This window comes from Hirundo rustica, chromosome 17 (genome assembly GCF_015227805.2).
Source record: "Hirundo rustica isolate bHirRus1 chromosome 17, bHirRus1.pri.v3, whole genome shotgun sequence".
Classification (NCBI taxonomy): Eukaryota; Metazoa; Chordata; class Aves; order Passeriformes; family Hirundinidae; genus Hirundo; species Hirundo rustica.
The window spans coordinates 91,277-111,164 of NC_053466.1; the positions used below are offsets into that span (position 1 = coordinate 91,277).

At 37.8% G+C, this 19,888-nt stretch overlaps 1 protein-coding gene across 4 annotated transcripts in view; it reads right to left on the reverse strand.

Annotated features, from left to right (window-relative positions):
* Positions 1-8,530: 8,530 nt before the first annotated feature.
* The window catches only part of SFSWAP (splicing factor SWAP), a 36,921-nt gene continuing 25,563 nt past the window's right edge, over positions 8,531-19,888 (reverse strand). For 3 of the 4 annotated variants that reach the window (XM_040080493.2, XM_040080495.2, XM_040080494.2), the window contains exons 14-18: positions 19,023-19,288; positions 13,801-13,926; positions 10,914-11,084; positions 10,267-10,339; positions 8,531-8,946 (exon numbers count right to left, since the gene is read on the reverse strand). In XM_040080493.2, coding sequence (XP_039936427.1) covers positions 8,881-8,946; positions 10,267-10,339; positions 10,914-11,084; positions 13,801-13,926; positions 19,023-19,288 — 702 coding nt within the window. In that variant the 3' untranslated portion in view covers positions 8,531-8,880. Of the gene's footprint in view, positions 8,947-10,266; positions 10,340-10,913; positions 11,085-13,800; positions 13,927-14,770; positions 14,927-19,022; positions 19,289-19,888 lie in introns of all 4 variants that reach the window. The other variant, XM_040080496.2, reaches the window with a different exon arrangement.

Consider the following 19,888-nt stretch of genomic DNA (forward strand, 5'->3'; position numbering starts at 1 on the left):
AGAAGATCAAGAGGTAGGATCATAAAAATATCCCAGCACAGACTGATTGCTGCTGAAGGACGAATGATTACTAAGGGTCAGCTTTTTTTTTTTTTTTTTTATTAAATAGACACTATTTACAGCCCAGAAAACTCCATGTTTCAAGATCTGAGATGTCATTTTTAGCTATGCATTCATCTTTTTGGTTCACATCAACCACAATCATCTGTTAAGTCAATAGTTATCTTCCCTACCAATCTCTGAGGTGTCCTGAATGATCCCATCAGTCAAGGAAGCCTTCAGCATGCACGGTGTTGGGGAGAAGAAAAGCACACACCGATCAGAAGGAATCAGGCAGGAAAAGTTTCATCATCCATCATCACTGAGCTTGTTTTGTGAAACAAAGTATAAACTTCTTTATCTATGTGAAGCTATTTAAGATGCAGAGCCAAAGAAAACTGCTGTGCCATATTATGTGCATTTGCTGTTCAGATTTCAACAGACAAGAATTTAATCTATTTAAAAATAAGCCCAAAGGCAATTTTAGTGTTGGATACAGCTGAAAATTGGGTAAGCTAAGCTCTAGAAAAAGTAAGAGAAACCTTACACAGAATCTCTGGCACTGGGAAACTTCAGTCCACATCTGCACTAAGTGCAGGAAGTGCATTTCTTATCAAATGCTGTGTTAGCAGAATGTTGTGATCACACAACGGGTGCAGACACCTCGATGTAGGATTGTACTTACATTCCAGTGCAGTCCACAGTTTTTAATTTTATTGCACAGTAAAACAAATATATGGCCTCAGAGTTGAGAGTAGCAATCTGCAACCATACATTACACCCCAGCATCACACTCTACAATCTCTCTTGATCTCGGTCTAAGCTTTTCTTTCTTGTCACCTCTGAGCTATGCTTTGTCTCAGAAACAACACACTGGCCTTAAGCCCTTGTTTCTGCACCAATGAACAAAGAGAAGAAATTAAATTACCTTGATTTTTCTTACATAGAACTAAAGTGATCCATACATCACATAAGGACACAGCTGGAGAGCTGAGATCTGAACACACTCACACCCAGAGCCAGCCCAGTGATCTGGCTATGCCATGGCTTTACTTCCAGAGTTCTAAAATACTCAGTTTCATTTTTCTTACTTTCAGTTGCCCTGCTTGGCATGTTTATGAGCTGTTATAAGGAATAACACTTCAACCTCCTGGTCAGGAAACGTGCAATCTGAGAGGACAGTGACAGATGACAAGCATATTTTGTGAACAGTTGCTAATTATCCAAATAAACTAACACAGAGGTAGAATGTTCAATGCAATTAATACAAGTGCCCAAGGCCTAATGCTGTGCACTTGGACAGAGTTTAATTAGTGAAACAGCAACATTTTTGTACAAATCCTGACAATTAAAGCCAGCAGCTAATAACATTTACAATGCTAGGCTAAACTATGGCCAGATAAAAATTGTAATGAACATAGATTAAAACTTAAACTATAACACAGATTTCTAAAGGCACTTGCAAATCTCTCTGACCAGCAACATTGGTGGACAGCAGAGCTGTGTGCTGACATAGTTCAGGTTATATGTTGGTTGTGGGAGGATTGCTTTGTTATTTTTCTTTTTGCTTTAACTCAGAAAGCTGAAATACTTCTAAATTTTCTAGCAGTGAACACAGAAGCAACAGCACACCAATAAACAACCCTTCTTTGTGCCTTTACTTGTAATTTCTGCATTCCTGTTTTCACCTGTGGCCTCACAAGAATCCTTCCAGCCAGGAGCAGCACACTCACAAGGACACACTGACTTCATGTCTTCCATCATCCATGGAGAATGTAGGCTTGAAGGACACAGACAGCTGAACTCCTCGCTCTCTGCAAGCCAACAAGGCAGTGACAGTCTGCAGGAATGGGAGGTGGGGGGAACCACTCACAGGACTCTCCAGTTCTCCACAGCAGCAACTCCCTTGAGCCTGCAGGTGGGAATCTGTGTCCCCCTCCAATCAAGCTTTTTTTATGAACATGGGTCAATAAAGATAACAGTAGATTCTGAAATTTGGAGCTCTTCTTTCTCACCAAGTTTTGTAATGAAAACTCCAAGCAATATAATTTATAATACCACATAGAAAAGGCAAATCCATCCACTTTTTCTGCAGCAGCAGAGAGCTTTTGCCTTCCCTTTGGTGAGGGTAAGCATTTCTGCAGAACATCTTTCAGTGCTACTCCAAGGGAATGAGATGATTATTTTTGCTGACAGCACCAGCCCCCTCCCTGGTTTCTCACTCCATGCAGCATGTCATGAGCTTCACATGTAAAAATAAAAATGAACATTTTTACAGCAAGAAATGAGCCTGTTATGGTTTCTGTTGATAGGGAGAATCAAAAGGGCAGACTGGCACCATGCTACAAATTAGCTGCTTAATATATTAATTTCCTCCTTTTTGAGTTTTCATGGGCACCTCGAGACACTGCAGATGCTCATCCTTTAGACAGCCCAATTAAAAAGAAAGTTAGAGTCAGTGATTCAGTGTTTCAATACAGCACTGTTTATAGCATTTTTCCTTGTTATTTCAGGACATCAATGGTTGATAAAAAAAAAAGAAAAAAACCACAATCAATTTGATTTGCTAGTTATGGGTCTCACTTCCTCTCCATTTGCAGGGTGCTGACTTTCTTGAGAGAAAAACCTTCATATCACAATATGTCACAATTTCTTCCTAAAATCAGGGTTCCAGGTAGCTGTGGTTACAGTTGCACTTGAACCAGACCTATGCACTTTAAGATTTAACCCATAGCTGTCCCTCCTCTCTTAAAATAATTAAAATCTCCTGAATCTTTCACGTGTCAGCACTGCTTTCTGAAAGTGGTCCTGAAGTTATTTGTCCCATGAATCAGTAAGAGTTCCTTGCCAGTGTGAAGAGCAGATGTGCCAGAGCACTGCAGCAAAGAGGCAATATCTTGTACTATTTATCTTCACAGTAGGACAGTACCACATCCTCTCCTCCCCAGCCCTGGGCAGGCATCATCCCCAATGGGCCATACTTAACCTTTATTTTCATGCTGCTTTGACTGGTAAATAAGGAACGCTTCCATTTTTTTCCTGCCATTGTCTGAAGCCATGCCTAACAAACTCACATATGGAACTCAGATTACAGTTGCCTTCCAGCAAGCAGCCACCTCTACACAACATCATTTGACACGTTGAGAAATCATCCAGAATGCTTTCCAGAGAGTCCAGCTACGTGCTGAACACTGAAATACCCCTCTAAGAAGGTGGAGAAAAGAAAGTGTGATTCACATGTCATTATTATTTATTGCCAGATCATTCACAGTCCTGGGCTCTGTGGTATGGACAGAAGGATTTGGAAGGCTTTTTTAAAGACACCATTTTGAAAGAGCCCAATGCAAAGATCAGGCATTTTCAAGGAGGTTCTGCACAACCTCCCCATTTCTGCTGAGGCAATAGACAGTGTATGGAGAGATTTTTGTAACAGAGTGAACAAGATTTTGGCTGAACTCAAACTATGTGATATAGGTAGAACAGTAACTATGTAAGAACAAGTAATGGGAAGTTGTTTCTTAAGGTAACAGGTCATTTATAGAAGACTGTTGAGAAGACGCTTTTGTGCTGCTGACAATGCCCAAATGAAATCAGAGACTCTTCAGTGACTTCACAGAAACTGCAGATAGAACCTACATTGCTGAAGCTTTTATTAAGGTATAAAACTTAGCAAAGGGCTAAAGGTTTTAAAACTTTGGTCTTGAAAGTTCTAGTGTTCAGGTGATGAAAGACCTTGAAGAACTGCATTTTGAATGAGCTTTCTGTTCAGAGTTAGAACTAAGCTTTGAGGCACTCATTAGAAACACAGAAATTCAGGATAGGGTACTAGTTTAAATGGAACAAGCTGGACCAGTCATAAGTGAGTCAGTAGCCAAGCAAAATGCACATACCACAAGTAAAAATGTACTTAGAGGCCTCTGGGGACTTGCTGCCTTCATCCATCAGAGCTCCACTCACCAACAGAACAACAAATCAGAGACTGTATGGAGATAACTTGGCCATCAGCGTGTTAAAGGACCAAGAATGTATTTCCTTCAGCATCAAATCAATTGGTGGCTGCCCAAACTTGTTGCTTTTTCCAGACTTGGCAAGATGTTTTTGAGAATCTTCAGCAAGGTGAAATGGGAAGGGACAAATTCAATGCATGATAAACAGAGCCAAGTGCATTACCTTGAGGTACAGCTACAGAACACCGGCAAACAGGACCCATGCAGACAGGCCACTTATGGAAGGAAATTTTCCACAATATAAATCTTATTTATGGATAAATAGTACTATTTGCTGTATGCATATTCTTGAAGCATAAAGGCAAAGAATATTCTTTCTTTATAAAATAGTTCATATCTTGTGTTTGCTTGTGGCTTGAATAAGACCATCACATTAGTGTTCTTCTGCAGTCACAAGGGAATACCGAGGTTAGCAAGATACAAAGCCTAAATTTAAGGGACATTTCAGCACACTGGATGCAGTTAAGAAAGCAAATTGAAACTGTGCAGCTGGGGAATCTAAGTATTGCCCTGTCTCCTGGTGAGCAGCCAGTCCAGAGAGGAGGTTTCTCACCCATGCACATTGCCAATAGCTGTTTCTATTTCTGTCTCTCTGTGAGATGTCACCACTTACCCATAGCAAGACTAAACTTCTTGCTTCAACTAGGAACATAGACAATTGAACCAACCCCCTGCCTACTAAATGGCATTCAAATGATTTGCCCTTGCCAAAAAAGGACCTAATAACTCAGATGTTACAGAAAGCGTATTCCTACCTTTCCTAAATCAGAACCTCTGCCTTAGACTGGGAGGATTGTCAGGAAGAGGAAGCAAGGGTAATGACTCTGAAGGCCAGTAGTTCCATGATTTCTGTAAAGAAAGTCTGATTGCATACTGCCTATTATCCACAGCTCCATGTAAATTAGTCATTATCCTGGGAAGAAAACACAGAATTACTTCTGCCTCTGAAGGTATAAGACTTCATTTGCTGGCAAAGTTGCACTGGCCTTATAATCCAGCAAATTTTCACTGTCACAGTATGACAACAACAGCTTTTCAGCACTCCTTATTGTGCCCAAGCTCAAAAAACTCACGGTGTTATCAAAATCATTAGGTTGTCAGACTTGAGTGAGTGACTTTTTGCCAGTGAAGAAACACTGGACAACCTCCATCAGATTTGCCAGCATAGCTCACTCATTTTTACTGTATTCTCTTAAATTCAACACGTAATATCGCTCTTTGTCTGCTTTGTCTCCCTATCTACAACACTTTAAAACAGAAATAGCTTTAGGAAAGGATGAAAGATGTGTTTAATTTTTGCCAAGTGTGATACCATTAAAGTCATTAGCCAATATTGGTTCCAACAGGAGATTATGAACAGTGGGAATTTAATGTGCTCCTTCTGCAGAATTAATAGATACATGTCTCAGTGTTTCTGTGTGCAGTGACAGCTTGAGGCTGTCAATTTATACCATTTCCTGATTAAAAAATGTCAGGCAAGCTTACACCTATTTCAGAAGTACAAATAGAAGACGCAACTGAAGACAAATTGTTACGCGATGTACAAAGGTTTAAAGTATAGGAAATTTTCTGCAGTGGGATATGTGGATTCAGGGAGTGTTTTAACTGGATCACAAAGCTGCAGTGCTCAGCTAAGAGATTTCCCAGATCACACTGGATATTATTTTTAAATATAACTTTTATGAAGGGGAATGAGTTCAATAAAAGGTACTTAACTTACTGGTTTTGTCCAGACAATTTCTATTGCCTGTTGTGGTAAGACACAGGGCATTCAGCTTGGGACTTAACACATCTCTGCAAAGCTAGCCCAAAGATGTGGGGACAGCTTCACCGAGGATACGCAAGCGGAGGCAAACAGACCCTCAGTGGACAGTGACAGCAGCCAGTGACTTGGACTCAAGCAACAAGGGTCATGGAGCATGAGGTCCCTGGAGGACAGAGCTGGCAGCTCAGCACAGCCAGGCAGGCGGCAGGGACCTCTCCAGCCTGGGCACAGAGCTGTGAACCCGGGAATTGCCCCTGGGATCACTGGCTGAACACATTTGTATTTAAATCACAAATGGAAAAAAATAATTGGAAAACCAAAACTAGTTGCTGACAACTCAAGAGCTGCCACAGTGCTTTCCTCATGGCTACTCAGAGCCCACTTTCCTCCAGCTGAAGTGCTCCTGATTTTTCAACTCCCTCTTGCAGTAATCTTGAGTATTTCTCACCAGAAAAAAAATTCTGGCAATACAGCCAGGTGACCCAGGGCCCTTTTGGGCCCATTGGTACATGGAAACATGGCAGGGAATTGAGTACCTACAGTTTTGTGGATGGAAGTTGGGCTGTGAGGTGCCATCTGATCCAGAACCAGACCCGTGGTCCCCCACATGCTACGGGATTGCACTGGCAAGTCCATACCTGGAAAACAGACATTTGAAAATTTCCCAATTTGAAGTTTTTAAGGCACTTTTCTGATACTGGTCACACATTCTCCTGATTATACCAGACACCTGGTATTGCACTCACTGTATCACAAGCTCCATGCTGTATTTACAAGTAGTAACAACACAGCCAGTGCCTGTAAGAGACCAAAAAGAGCAGCATCGATTACCAAATGTGAAATTATTCTGGTAAAGCAGTTCAAGCCCTTTTAAAATGCTAAAAATGTCTATTCTGGCTGGAAAGAGAAAAAAAAAAATAGCATAATGAAAACACGACTGCTTTTTAGAGAATACAGCTCCCCATGACAGAGTGCTAAATGCAAACAAACCTCAAAAAAACCCAAAGACTGTATAAAAACGCAGTTTAATCTAATTTTTTCTGGAGCTAAACACTCCATGTCCCTACATATCACAAAAGGGAGTAAGGAAAAGCAAAAAGAGAGGACTGGAAGACTTGTTCATAGGAAGAGAAAATATTTTAAGTAGTCATTAAAGCAACAAACTTCCCAAAGAGAATAAATCAGCACAGCAGCAGCCAAACAAGCTGCCCAGTCTGTTTTATCAAAGAGCTGGGGTTTTTTATCCTATAACTTGAAAAACAACTGACTTCCAAGCCGCCAATTATTTAACCATGGTGGGACTTTTAACTCCATTTAGGAGAGAAAAATATAGGTGCTGTAAATTCCAATGCTGCACAACAATCTATAACAGCTGTCTTGAAATCTACTTTATACCCTTTTTTATCTGTCTCTACTAGTACTGTTTCACCAACTGGTGCAGAGGAAATAGTGCCTCTAGGGTACTGGTTGAAAGTTATTTTTGTCCTAGTCAAACACAGCAAATAACTTTGAAATAATTAGGTTAAGTAGTGAATAACATAATTCTACATGACCATTTAGATGACTCTGTTTCACCACGTTACGTGCAGATTGGAATTTCTTTGCATCAGACCCAGCACTTCATATTGTTTGTATGAGTGTGAATTCTGCTAATTATTAATCAAAAATTGAAAAGAAACCTATCAATTACCATTTCCAATGGTTTAAATACCGTGCTTGCATCCCAAGGGAGCAAGTGGCATGCAAGGGAACATTTTGACAATCATGTTTCTTAAAGTTTAAATTATATCAATACCGTTTCTCCTCCCCTTGCTTTGAACAAGATTTTTGCATTGGGGTTTTTATCTGTGTCATTCTATAGAAATAATGTACCAACTGGTCTGTGAGGAAGTGTGAACTTTAATTCCTCTAATCCATTTCCAACCTCCACCTACTCTTCAACAAATCTGAGAAAATCAGGACCATCAGTCATTAAACCCACCATCTTTCTGACTACAGATCAGAGACTTTTTCAGGGATCAGTAAAAGCCATGATCCCATTCTTTATGGAATTAGGTAATTGCCAATAAGGACACCTTTTGAATATAATCATTACAAAGCCCTCTCATTATCAAAGCAGGCTTTGGTAAAAATCCACACACTTTTTGTACTCATTTTAAGAGCATTTAAATTAAACCATTAAAATAGTCTCAGTGTGGAACAAAGAATGCATAATAAATAAATGTGCAATTTTACTGAGGCCACAAGCTTTCTGAAAAAAGTTAATAGGTCTATTTCAGTAAAATACAAGTTGATAAGTATCTGTTTCAAAGATGTTAAATCAGAAAAATGCTGGATTTCTGTACAGGATGACTGATGAATGTCCAAAAATATCCTCTTTTCTGTACCTAAGTAGAGAGAACAAGGTACATTAAGACAATGGGGCTACTGATCATTAGTTACTGACTTCAAAGGGTCGACCCTTCACATGAAGGCTCATCTTTCTAACTCATGAACAGAAAATCACATTCCTTGTTCAAAAACTGTCTACTACTGACATCCAAGTATTCTTCTGAGATCATCCTGTGCATGAAGGAAGACTAACAGTGTTTCTCAGCTTAAGGTGGTCAGCAGGCAAGACAGTTGTCAAATTAAAATGCAGAAAATAATAAACAAAAAACCCACTAATTTGTAACAAAACCCAACGGCAAACAATTAAGAACTCCACAAAAACTCTGGCTAATGAAAGATGTTTCCGTCTTTATTATTGTGTAATACTTTTCACAGAAACATAGTATTTACAAATATACACATATAGACTGCTGATCATAAAATGTTATTGAAGAATTAGTCAAAAAAAATCAATTTACAAAACCCAAAAACTTTTCAAAGATATTCTGGCTGAAAAAAATTAATGAAATTTCAAGGAGATGCTTCTGTACAGAAAGATAGGTTTTAGCTTCTGGAGTTCTGGTAAATTAGGCGAATTGTGAACCAAGTGACCCAAGCTCAGCTGTACATTTGAGATGAGGCAGTTCTTTTCCAATTGTTCTTTTCACACGATTTCTTGATGGTCAGTTCCAACAGGTCTCAGGAGGCACTAGTTTGGATGTTTTTGGAAGCTGCAAGCATTGCTCTCACTTTGGCCATAAGATCCTGTAGAAAATAAAAGATAAATGATCAGACACGTCTGAGCTTTGAATAGAGCTAAAACACATGACTGCAAAAACCTGCATGAAAAGGTTACTGGGTATTCCGGTCACAAGGGACACCTGGAGTCATGACCATCAAATGTTTAGTTCCTAGGTTAAATGAGTCTAATAATTAGGAGAAAGTTCCTATGACAGCAACTGAAGCCTGGTTTTACCAAAATGCAACACAGTGCTCTGCATAAATATTTCAAGCAGTTTCTATACAACAAAGTACAGAAACCACATCAATTGAAAAGGAAAAAACAATGACTATATCTTCAAAGAAATCCTGTAATGAATACACAATTTCTAACCACTGGAGGTTTAAAATACGAAAAAGAAAAATAGGGAAAAGAGAAAAACAGAAATGGTAAGAAAAGAACGTAACAATTACTCTAAAACAGAAAGGGTTTTTTCTTGCTTTGTAAATCTGAACCAAAAATTTACACAGCAGAGGTATTTTCTCATATGACAGAGTGACTGTGAAACCAAACAGGCTCTCAGTCGTGTCTGAGCATCCAGTTGGAACAGCATTACAAAAAGAAACAAAATTTCATGTAAACCGCATTGAATAACTGGATTGCAAAAAATGATGACAAATAAAAAGCGGTGTATCCGTAATGCATCAGAGTTATTTAAACATTTGTTCACAAATGCAACACAAAAAAATTCCTTAGTACTTTTAAAGCATTTTGCATCTTAAGTTCTCAAAACACCCCAGAGGGGAATTTAGCATCATAATTCCTTCTGCTTTACAGATGGAAGGATCTGAATGAGAAAATACACTGAACTTGCTTAGGGTCAGCCAGCACAAAGGCAGCGCAACAATCTAATAATTCATTAAATTCCATTTTTGGGAGCTCTTAATATAAAGAGATGCTAAACTTATCTGTGTTGGGAAATACCTTGCAGATTCATGTACATTTCATTCCTACTTTTTACAAATAGCCACCAAGAACTGTATTTTGATGCAGTAATCATTCCTTCTCTTACAGCTGCACTTCAAACAAGCAGTCTCATATTAAAGTAGGAAATGCTATGTCATTAGCAACATTTAACCCAAAAATACATAAACCGATGACCTAACCTGGCTTGATTAAAATTGAAAGGACAGTACCCAAGAAGCAACAAAATTGTTGTTCCCATAAGCAACAGATTAAGAAAGACAGTGAACATGTCTCTACATCATATGTGAAGTTTAGAACGGCCCAAGGTGGTAAGAGAAGAAAACAGTATGTTGGACATAGTTAACTACGCAACATACTCTGAATTTGCCTATTTGTACCTGAGTGATTTTACTCTGCACTGATGAAACAATTGCTGAAGAGATTTGGCCATCTTTTTCCTGAGAAACTCCCCTAAAAAATAAAAGTAGAAATTTATAGTAAAAATTTGGAAAATGCATTTCACTTACCATCTTGATTTGGGTTTTATTGTACATGTCTCTCATATGTTAGCCAACAGTTCTCTCAGTAAGCTAGAGGATGTTAGTCAGGGTCAGAAAAACCACTTGTACAACTGCTAAGATAAATCTGAACAGCAGAGAATTTTTAACAGGATTGCTCTATATTCTAGAAATAATTTAATCATGAATCTTGACACATGTTAAAATTCAAACCACGCTATTAAAGCTCTACTTCAGAGTTATCCCATTTCATGAAAGCTTCCAATTTCCAACTTAGAAATAGGTTGCAGAATTTTCTGCACCAGTTGTCCTGTTAAGAGTAGGTCGAGATGTTTACTCCAGAAAGCAAAACAGATCCAACACCTTCATCAGATGGATACAGATAGTGCTCTGCTCCCAGTGACTTTTACTTTTGATAAGCACACATTGCACACACACAGAGGTCCTCACCCTATGACTCTGATCACAGACACTCTGACAGTCAAGAGACAGCAGCACTGCAGTACAACAGTAACAGAGCATGGTACCTGGAGCGTTCCTGGCTGGATTCCCTGCTCTCCACAGGAGAGACACTAGTTGAATGTACAGAATTTTTGTGTGTGGATGGTTTGCCTGGTGACACAGATGGTGAGGGAGACCTAGCTCTGGATTTAGTACGTGATCTAGACCGCCTCTTCTTCTTCTTTTCATGGGGACTTCTGTGAGAAGAAAATATTTTATTGAAGAATATTTCAAACAATATTACACTAGCTAAGTTGAAGTTACTTCTCACACTTCTGAAAGCTTATGTACCCTCTTCCACAGGATGTTTCTTTTGCATTCAGCACGCACTAGTCTTACCCAATACAGCACGTTTACGGTTGTAGAAAATACTTTCTCAGAAGCTCTTTTTAACAATTAAATTAGGCAAATACTGGCTCCTGAGGTTCTCACCTGGAATGCTGCTTCATGGGCACACAGCAATTACTGGCCAGTGTTTGACCATTTGCAGGACAACAACAAAAAGCCTTTCACTGAAGATTTGCAGAATAACTTTGCTAGAGGGAAGTTTCTTCCCAAACAACATCACACCCATAGAATGCAATAAGAAATATAAGAGTTTATATCCCTGACAATTTCCTAGCTCATAAAATAAACAAAACATGGAATTATGTCTATGTAAAATATCTACAAGGCAAATCTACTGTTTGTTTGGTTTTTAAAAGAAAAAAACTTTCTTTGTGATCCAGCCTGCAATGCAACAAACCATGGGATCAAAATTTTAAATGAGTTGTATTGCACTCAGACTAATCTGGACCTAGCAGTGTACTTAAGTGCAAACTCTTACTAACCTGGATATTAGACCCACAAATGTCTGTCAGTATGAAAGTTGAAACAAAGGACTTATAGGTACTCGATGTGTTCATTACTGACAGAAGGGAACAGAGACAGTCACCTCATAGGCAATATTAACCTCAAAGAGAATTCAATTAGTAATATATTAAAGATGGAACTACCAAATTTTTTTTTACCTGGTTATGAACTTATGTCTGTAGGATTTACATACTAGTATTGATATTACTATAATTAGAATAACTAGAGTGATGCCCTAATTAGAGGTAGGCAATACCACATTGTAGACATCCCTCTCTAGAATGCACTCCTGGAAGGCTATTCAGAAGAATGTGGTTGAAGCTTCTAGAACATCTTAAAACATTAAAACTTCTAGCCGCATTTTAAATATCACATTATTCATTCCTTTACTTTGATTGTTCATGGGATTTTTCCACTTTAAAGGGCGCTATTCTGTAACACATTGAATTTCAATATAAACAGCATACAACTCTGATGCTTAGAGTTTACCCCACATTTTTTATATAGAATTTAACATAAAAGACTTAAAATTGCAGAACTTCCTCGCACTTCTCTTGCATAAATAATGAATAAGTGGCAGACAAAAAACCCCACAGCCTCTAACATTGTCATGACTATACAAAACCATCAGCTACAAAGTCAGTTATTCCTTGATTAGCTACGCACTTTAATTGCTTAGTTTCTTAAAACATCATTATGAAACCAAGTGTGAACAGATTTCATATTTAAATCTTGAAAATCTTGGCAAATATTTGTCATGCAAGAAAAGTATTTTACTCTAAGTTTTTTCACTGTTTTTCATCTCAGATTATGAAGAACAAATAGAACAGCTGAATGTTGAAGAATCTTTTCCATAATTGAACATGGAAACTGGTCCATCACATTTTTGCTTGAAAATTTAACATGTCAGGGCTGAAACAGTTTTTTACTTAATTTCTGCAATGGGAGCTGCAAAATATCCTTATCAACACTCCTCCTTCAGTCAACATCTTCTGTACTTACTGCCATATTTTATTGTGCCACTTCTGCTTTGCTGTTTGAGGCATAAGAGTTTAAAATTTTGACCTATATAAGCAATATTATTCACAGAGGAATGTAGTTTGTTTCAAAATTGCCATTATAATTTACAACTTGGAGTGGCACAATTTTAAAAATACTTTATAGTTTAAAATGCTGAATGGTGAAGCAGCAGACACACCAACACAACATTAAAAAAAGCATGGGGATGTGAAAAACTACTCATTTATAGGAAAACAAACATTTTAAGCTTCCATATCTTTTCTGCTTAACCAAATTCGCATGAATTCCATAGAAGCCTCTATTATCTTCGTTTGACAAATGTTAAAAACTCAGCTGAGGTATAAATCAGTTGAAATATACTTAGGAAATTCTCAATTATACCTACCACACATTAATTAAATACAGGCTATCAAGAGATGTTGTCTTAAGAAACAATAGAATTTTTTTAATTAACGTGATCTCTTTCTTTCTTATTCCACAAAACATATGGAGAAAGTTGAATACTAAATGCCATCTTGATTATAATAGTTTAAGAGACTATACACAGGGTGCTCTCAAAATGACACCTCGATTCATACCTCACGTTCCAGTCTGCCAGTAAAATAACTGCAAAATACCTGTTTGCTAAATCAGAGTTGCCCATATTTATGCTTGACATGATGCGATGTCAAGCAACTTGACATCACAGTTGCACTATGACCTGTACAGAAGTTATACAGCTTGCACAAGCACAGCATAAGAAAACGACCCAACAAGAGGGAAATATGAAACTCCCAGTGAAATCTGAACTCTCATGGCCAGCAGACAGCAGTGTATTAACATCCACCAATTTCAATGGACAGCTGCTGTTCAAACATATGCAAAATCAGGGAAGAACAACAAGTGCATCCATTTTTTTTCCCCTGAAAAAAATATTTTCCCATCAAGATAAATCTCCAGGATATACAAAGGTTAAGTTCTAGCTAAGGAGTCTACAAGACATCAGGCATTAAGTCTTGATAGGATGCCAGGACCGCGTTGCCCAGTACCAGGAGCCCTTACTTGGAGCGGGGCCGTTTCCTGCTGTTGCCAGGACTATTGCTGATGCGATATGCTGTGGGAACGCTTCTCTCGTCTCTCCGCCGTTCTGGTGTGTGAGCCCTTCTCCTGGGCGACCTTGATCGTGACCTGAGCAGAGAAAATACATTCAAAAGTTTACTTTTTGTTACTTATTTCAAAACTTTTACTTTAGTGGAATTGTACTTCACCAAATACAAACACAACATTTTCCAAACACCTATTTTACACCAACATGGTGCATTTAGGCTCCAAGACTTGTCAGCTACCTAAAAATTTCTTGCCTATCCAAGACATTTGAGATGAAATTTTCCATTGCTTTTCACTCCCAAGAGGGAGCTAAGAAAAGGGATTACTTTTTGGTCTTGTCTGCTATGACAACTTCTGTATTATTTGATGGAATAATTTTCTTTTAGTCCAGCTGCCTTTTGTGGCAACATAGTTTACTAAACTTGGTATGCAGAAATACAATTTGCGTGTAGCCTAGGATTTGCAGGCCTGACCTAGTCTTCCCAAATTAGTGGTAGAACTGCTACCTCAGAGAGACAAATACACGTTCTTGATGCAGTGCTTATCTGACAAGTCCAGGAAATGTACTGGATGGTGCAGAATAATCCTAGCACAGCCAATATTTTCACCAGTGTAAGTGACCCAACAACCCATTATCAGTGCTGTTTGGCACTACACTTTTTTTCCTAGATAAGTGAGAAGGAGATCAAGAAGGGAAAATAGAAAGCATGCCCAGTTAAGATCAGAGATCTTCAGGTTCATACAATATAGATAATATATACACACCTACAAAGTCCTGAGCCATTTCTGTTACACCTACAACAAAAAAAACCCAACTGAAAAGAAAGTATCACAATGGCAAATAACTGTTGCAAATTAACTGCTTTGACCAAAAACGAACGAAAAAAAAACGAACAGATTATAAAACTTGGGTTTAGTCAGACACTTTGATATTTTACCAGGATTTCCCTCAAAAGAGCTCCAGCAGTCAAATCTTTTCATTGCCCAAGCTGCCTGATAATTTTTCCACTCTGTTGCTGTTGCCACTGATGAGCTGTTCAGACTCTGCTCCATGCTCAGTGTCGCTGTGGATGCTGTGAGTCTGTGATATGGAGGCACACACTTCACATTCAAACTAAAATGTCCTAATTTTGATATTAACTAGAATCCTGAAAAGACTTAGTCTTTAACCAAAAAGCTGAACCTTAGTGAAACATGCCTGTATGGGCCAGCCTAAAAGAAGTCCAAACAATCAGAAAGTAAAAAACATTAGCTTCATTTTTATGAACTGATATTTATTGTTCTACAGCATTTTTCCAATCACCAAATATTAAGAATTTTGGCCATTTGCTTCAAGCGATTAAAAAACAGCTAATCAGTTCTACTGCAATATATAAATTATAACTTTCATTAGACTGCAATTCCAGAAGGCACTTTATTCCTTTATGACTTATGCTTAGAAAGGTCCCAAAAGTTCAAAGGGTTATGAAGCTTGGAATGTCTCATTACAAAACTGGAATTAAAATTACGTGACTAGACACTGCCTCAGCACTAATAAAAACAATTTCAGAGGTGAAAAAAACCCACCTCCAAACAATCTTTTTTAGCAAAGAACAGCTACTGCCAGGTCTACTAAATTCCTAATAGAGAGGCAAAAATTATCACACAAACTCTCACACAGGTGCATCCTAACCAAACTTACTGCAGAGTAACCTGTTAATAAAATATACCACTAATTACTGCTAATAATCCACTAACTGGATAAATTATGTGCCTTAGTACTACTCTATTACTAAACAGTATAAAGTAAAGCAGCAATACTGAAAAGAAGCTTAGACTTTCCATCTCTAGCTCAAAATGAACATCCAAACTTCTCCCAATCAAATGACTAAGTCATTTGGTACAAAACAAGTGCTTCTGCTTCCCTCTGTCTCCTCTCACACTCACAAACAAGTAGATTTATCTATGGATAGGAAATAGAGATTGAGGTGAACATCACTGATCTTTACAGTTAAGCACTCGAGCTGGAAGAGCCTATTGCCCACCCCAAGTCTGACACCCAGCACCACTGCCAGAAACAGCTCAGACCCAATTCTTTAACAGTGCTTTGAAGTCCACGAGAAATAAAAACAGTGATTCAGCACTTACTGCATTTACTACTAACATATCAAAAACTTTTTTTCCCAAGACAGATTTATTAAATATGCCCCATCTTTTATATTAAGTACTTACTTGTAGTAACTAATTATCTCTCTGGGACTGACAGGTCTGTTCTGCAGTACCTTACAGAACTTTGGGACACTGTTTACTACGTACATGGCTTGTTTAATCTGTTGTGTAGGTCTAGAATTAAAATTGTATGATACCAGGAGCTTTATAGGAGTAATTTTGTTCCAGAAAATAACACACATTTATACAGAGAGCTGCTGTTAGCACACCACATGACACACTTAAGCCAATATTATCTGGGTTCTCTATATAGCTATGGTTTTTAAAACCTGTTTCTGTAAAACAGGTTTGGTTGTTAACCAGAGATATGAATATGCAAAACATGCTCTGAATCAACTTCATGTGGAATAGAATTTTTCAACTTTATTACTGTTGAAGATGCGTAAGAAAATATAAAAAATGCAACAGTATCAAAATTGTATCTTATCACCAAAGACTACTCTTAAAGGCAGCAGAGGCTCTAAAACTCTAACCATGCAAAAATAAATGATAAGCAAGTGATGTAAAATGATAATACAGAGAAGTACACCGCAAAGTTCATTTGCGGGATTTCTAAGAACAATATGCATTTTGGAAAAAAAATAGTAAGATAACACACCAAAAAAGAAGAGCTTGCAAAGTATCCTGAACATTCCTTGAATAAAGAACAAAGAATGCTACTGCAAATTTTCATGTTTATCTACACTTCCCACATTTTATTCCCCAGTAACTTGTCACAATAAGTTATATGGTAAAGGTGATTTTTAATCTACATTTTGAACAGATTTAAGAAACAGAAATAAGGCAACAATATACCATTAGACTGGGGCATTCAAATAGTGCACAGACACTCAAAATAGGGCTGTTCCAAAGAAATTTAGCATCACTGCCCACAAAGTAGCGACTGTCTCTAAGTGCCATCCACTTAATACAAGATGAACACATTAACATTCACAAACAGTTTACACTTTATTTCAGGAGGGTATGGCTCTTTACGTAACTATCCACTCAGCTGGAAGCTGTAATATCCAGTGCTTTGGGAAGCTAGGAAAAAACACTGTTCTAGGTGAAGCTGAAGAATACTGTTCTAGGGAACTGATGAGCAAAGAGACGTGAAACATGCCAAGCTTTGAATGAAGCAACGCAATGCACTGAAATGATTCTATCTGAAACAACGCTAATAATAATAATAATAATAATAATAATAATAATAATAATAATAATAATAATAAACAACCCAGTACTACCTTCTAGCTAGGCAACAACACTTGCCCTTTTTTGGCAATTACAAAGGCAAGGTACTATTTTTGCCTAAATATTTGAGAATCAAAACACATCAGTATCTGTCAGGGTTATGAATCAGCCTCTTGCTCTTGATTATTCTACAATTTTTCTGTTTCAGAAGCAAGAGTTCTAACTTTGCAAATACAGTATGGCAAGGCATAGCAAGCACCTTCAATAAAGCACGCCTTCAATCCACCATTTCTTGTACAAAGGCCTGTTCGGCTTTAACTTTTGGGGAGCTAAACCATGGAAAATGTTTTCAGTGCAGAATCTGGTGCCGTTTTTCTGCATAATTTTAAAATTCAGCCAGCCAGTATCAAGCTTATTGGACTTCTGAGGTTTTAAAATGCAACAGCTCATCAAGGAAATATCTAATCAGATTTAATCAGGTGTTGTGGTGATTCATGATTTTCACGCCGTTATGTGCTTGTCATTTGATTTGTGCCAGGAGGCAAACTCAAGACAGCGAACACAGATTAGCTCCTGTAAATTAGCTATGCTTGATGACTTTTGGTCATGACACCGCATGTCATGACAACTTAGCATCAAAGGTCGTCAAATAAGCAGAGTGTCAGACCCATTGTTTCAGTCCAAATTGAGCTCATTTAATTCCTGGCAACTCTGAATAGCAGAGATTTCTGCAGCAAAGTATTGTTCTTAAACTCAAAAATCAAGTATAAACCAGTAAGTTGTACCACGTTAACACTCCTGTTACTGCAGTTAAGACATTTCATTAAACAAAAAAGCACAAGAAAACTGAAAGTTTTGGCACACTGTCATCAAGTGCTAGAAGCTCTTTGCAGGCATGAGCCATAGGCAGAGACACAAAGAGGAAGTAGTGTATGGTTTTACATACATCACATACTTCTACAGCTGTGGCAGTATTTATATGCATAATTTGCTTAAACTACAAGCTATTTACTACACTGTTCTGTAGCCTGATTTACAGAACGTACCCTCAAAGCCCTTCCTACTGACCACAGTAGCGTCACTGCAGTAAAGCATTCAGATAAGACAAATTTTACAGACAGTAAACTTTGAAGGTGCCTAGGCCCAAATATCTTTGATGGAATTAACAGTATCAGTAAAATATAATATACATCATCTTATTGCTGGATAATTTGTATAGTGTATTTATTTAATCTCATTAATAATTAAATACAGAGTTAACAGCACTGGGCTACATTCTTATATGGCCTCTCTTTCATCTCTGTTTTCACTCTTCTTGGATTCCTGTCATATTTCTACTGCATTTCATCCATCATATTTTTTCACCTGTCACTCAACTGCTTTGTTTTCTTCTAAGCTTTGCTGCTCAACCACATAGCTCTCTACTTCTATTTCTTATCTGAATATTGCCTAAGTTACTTTGCTCCAGTAACAGCCACAGATTTATTAGAAAGTTCTCTTCCTGCTATCACCACATTCCTACATATTATCACTAGATATTTCAAAGAACATCAGGAAAAAGCATTTACTGTTAAAAGTTTTGCACTAGTAATCAGAAATTAATGACTCATTATTTCACTAAAATTATTTTCAAAAGACCTGCCACATTTGATCTGTATGTGCTACATACTGCCTTCAAGGTGACTGTAACCTTTGCAATGAGTATAAAACCACCTATGTAATGGAGGAAGTGCAAAGTTGTTTTACATGTTAACCCACACAGAATGCTAAAGGATATGTTTGGTTTCCAAACCCACCTTGAATGCCTGACAGTCCTATAGGCAGTGGGAAGTGAGTGTTTTGCTTTTGAATGTGATCTAGACCTGGACTTAGATGATGAATGATACTTGAATGGTGATCGAGATCTTGACCGAGATCTTTTCTTGTGTTTTTTCCTTTTCTTTTCCTTTTCTTCATCCCTAGGAGGATCCCTGCTTCTGCTTGAAGGCCTTTCTGTTTGTTTAACTTCTAAGGTGGGTAAAGTTCTGACTGCAGTCACAGGACATGGTATACTACTGACACTCTGAAATCAAAGATAAACAAAGAACAGTGTTCAGTTTCCAAAGTTAGTCACAGTTACTGCTGCACTGAGATTACATACATAAAGTGTGCAAAAGTAAGGCTGACGTCGTCAAACACAGGCATCCAGCAAAATTTATTAGAGACCTATACAGTTCCCCAAAGATACACACACAAGTTGGTATATGCATGCTAAGATTGTCAGCTTAACCAGGAGATAGTCCTGAAGTTTTCATCTTTAGTTCTTAGAAGAAATGGGTACTATCGGGCATCTTTTATCCTATTTACATGATTTACTTAAAACCTGGAAATACAATCAGGAAATACTGACATTCAAAGCTAAGTTTTAGTATCACTTTCCTCCGTGAACTGCGCTGTTTGGACGACAACTTCAAGAAAAACAGCAAAATGAACCAGTGCTGGTAGAAATTATGTCTGAACTTTGCAAAATAAATGCTTTAAATGTAAAGGATTGGGAAGATCCCAAAATTTATTACACAAGACAGAAAGGTCACAAAGAACAGATCCATGCACAGGTAATGTTCAGTGAATAATTCCACATGAAGGAGATTCAGCAAAATCATACCACAACATTTTCAAATTA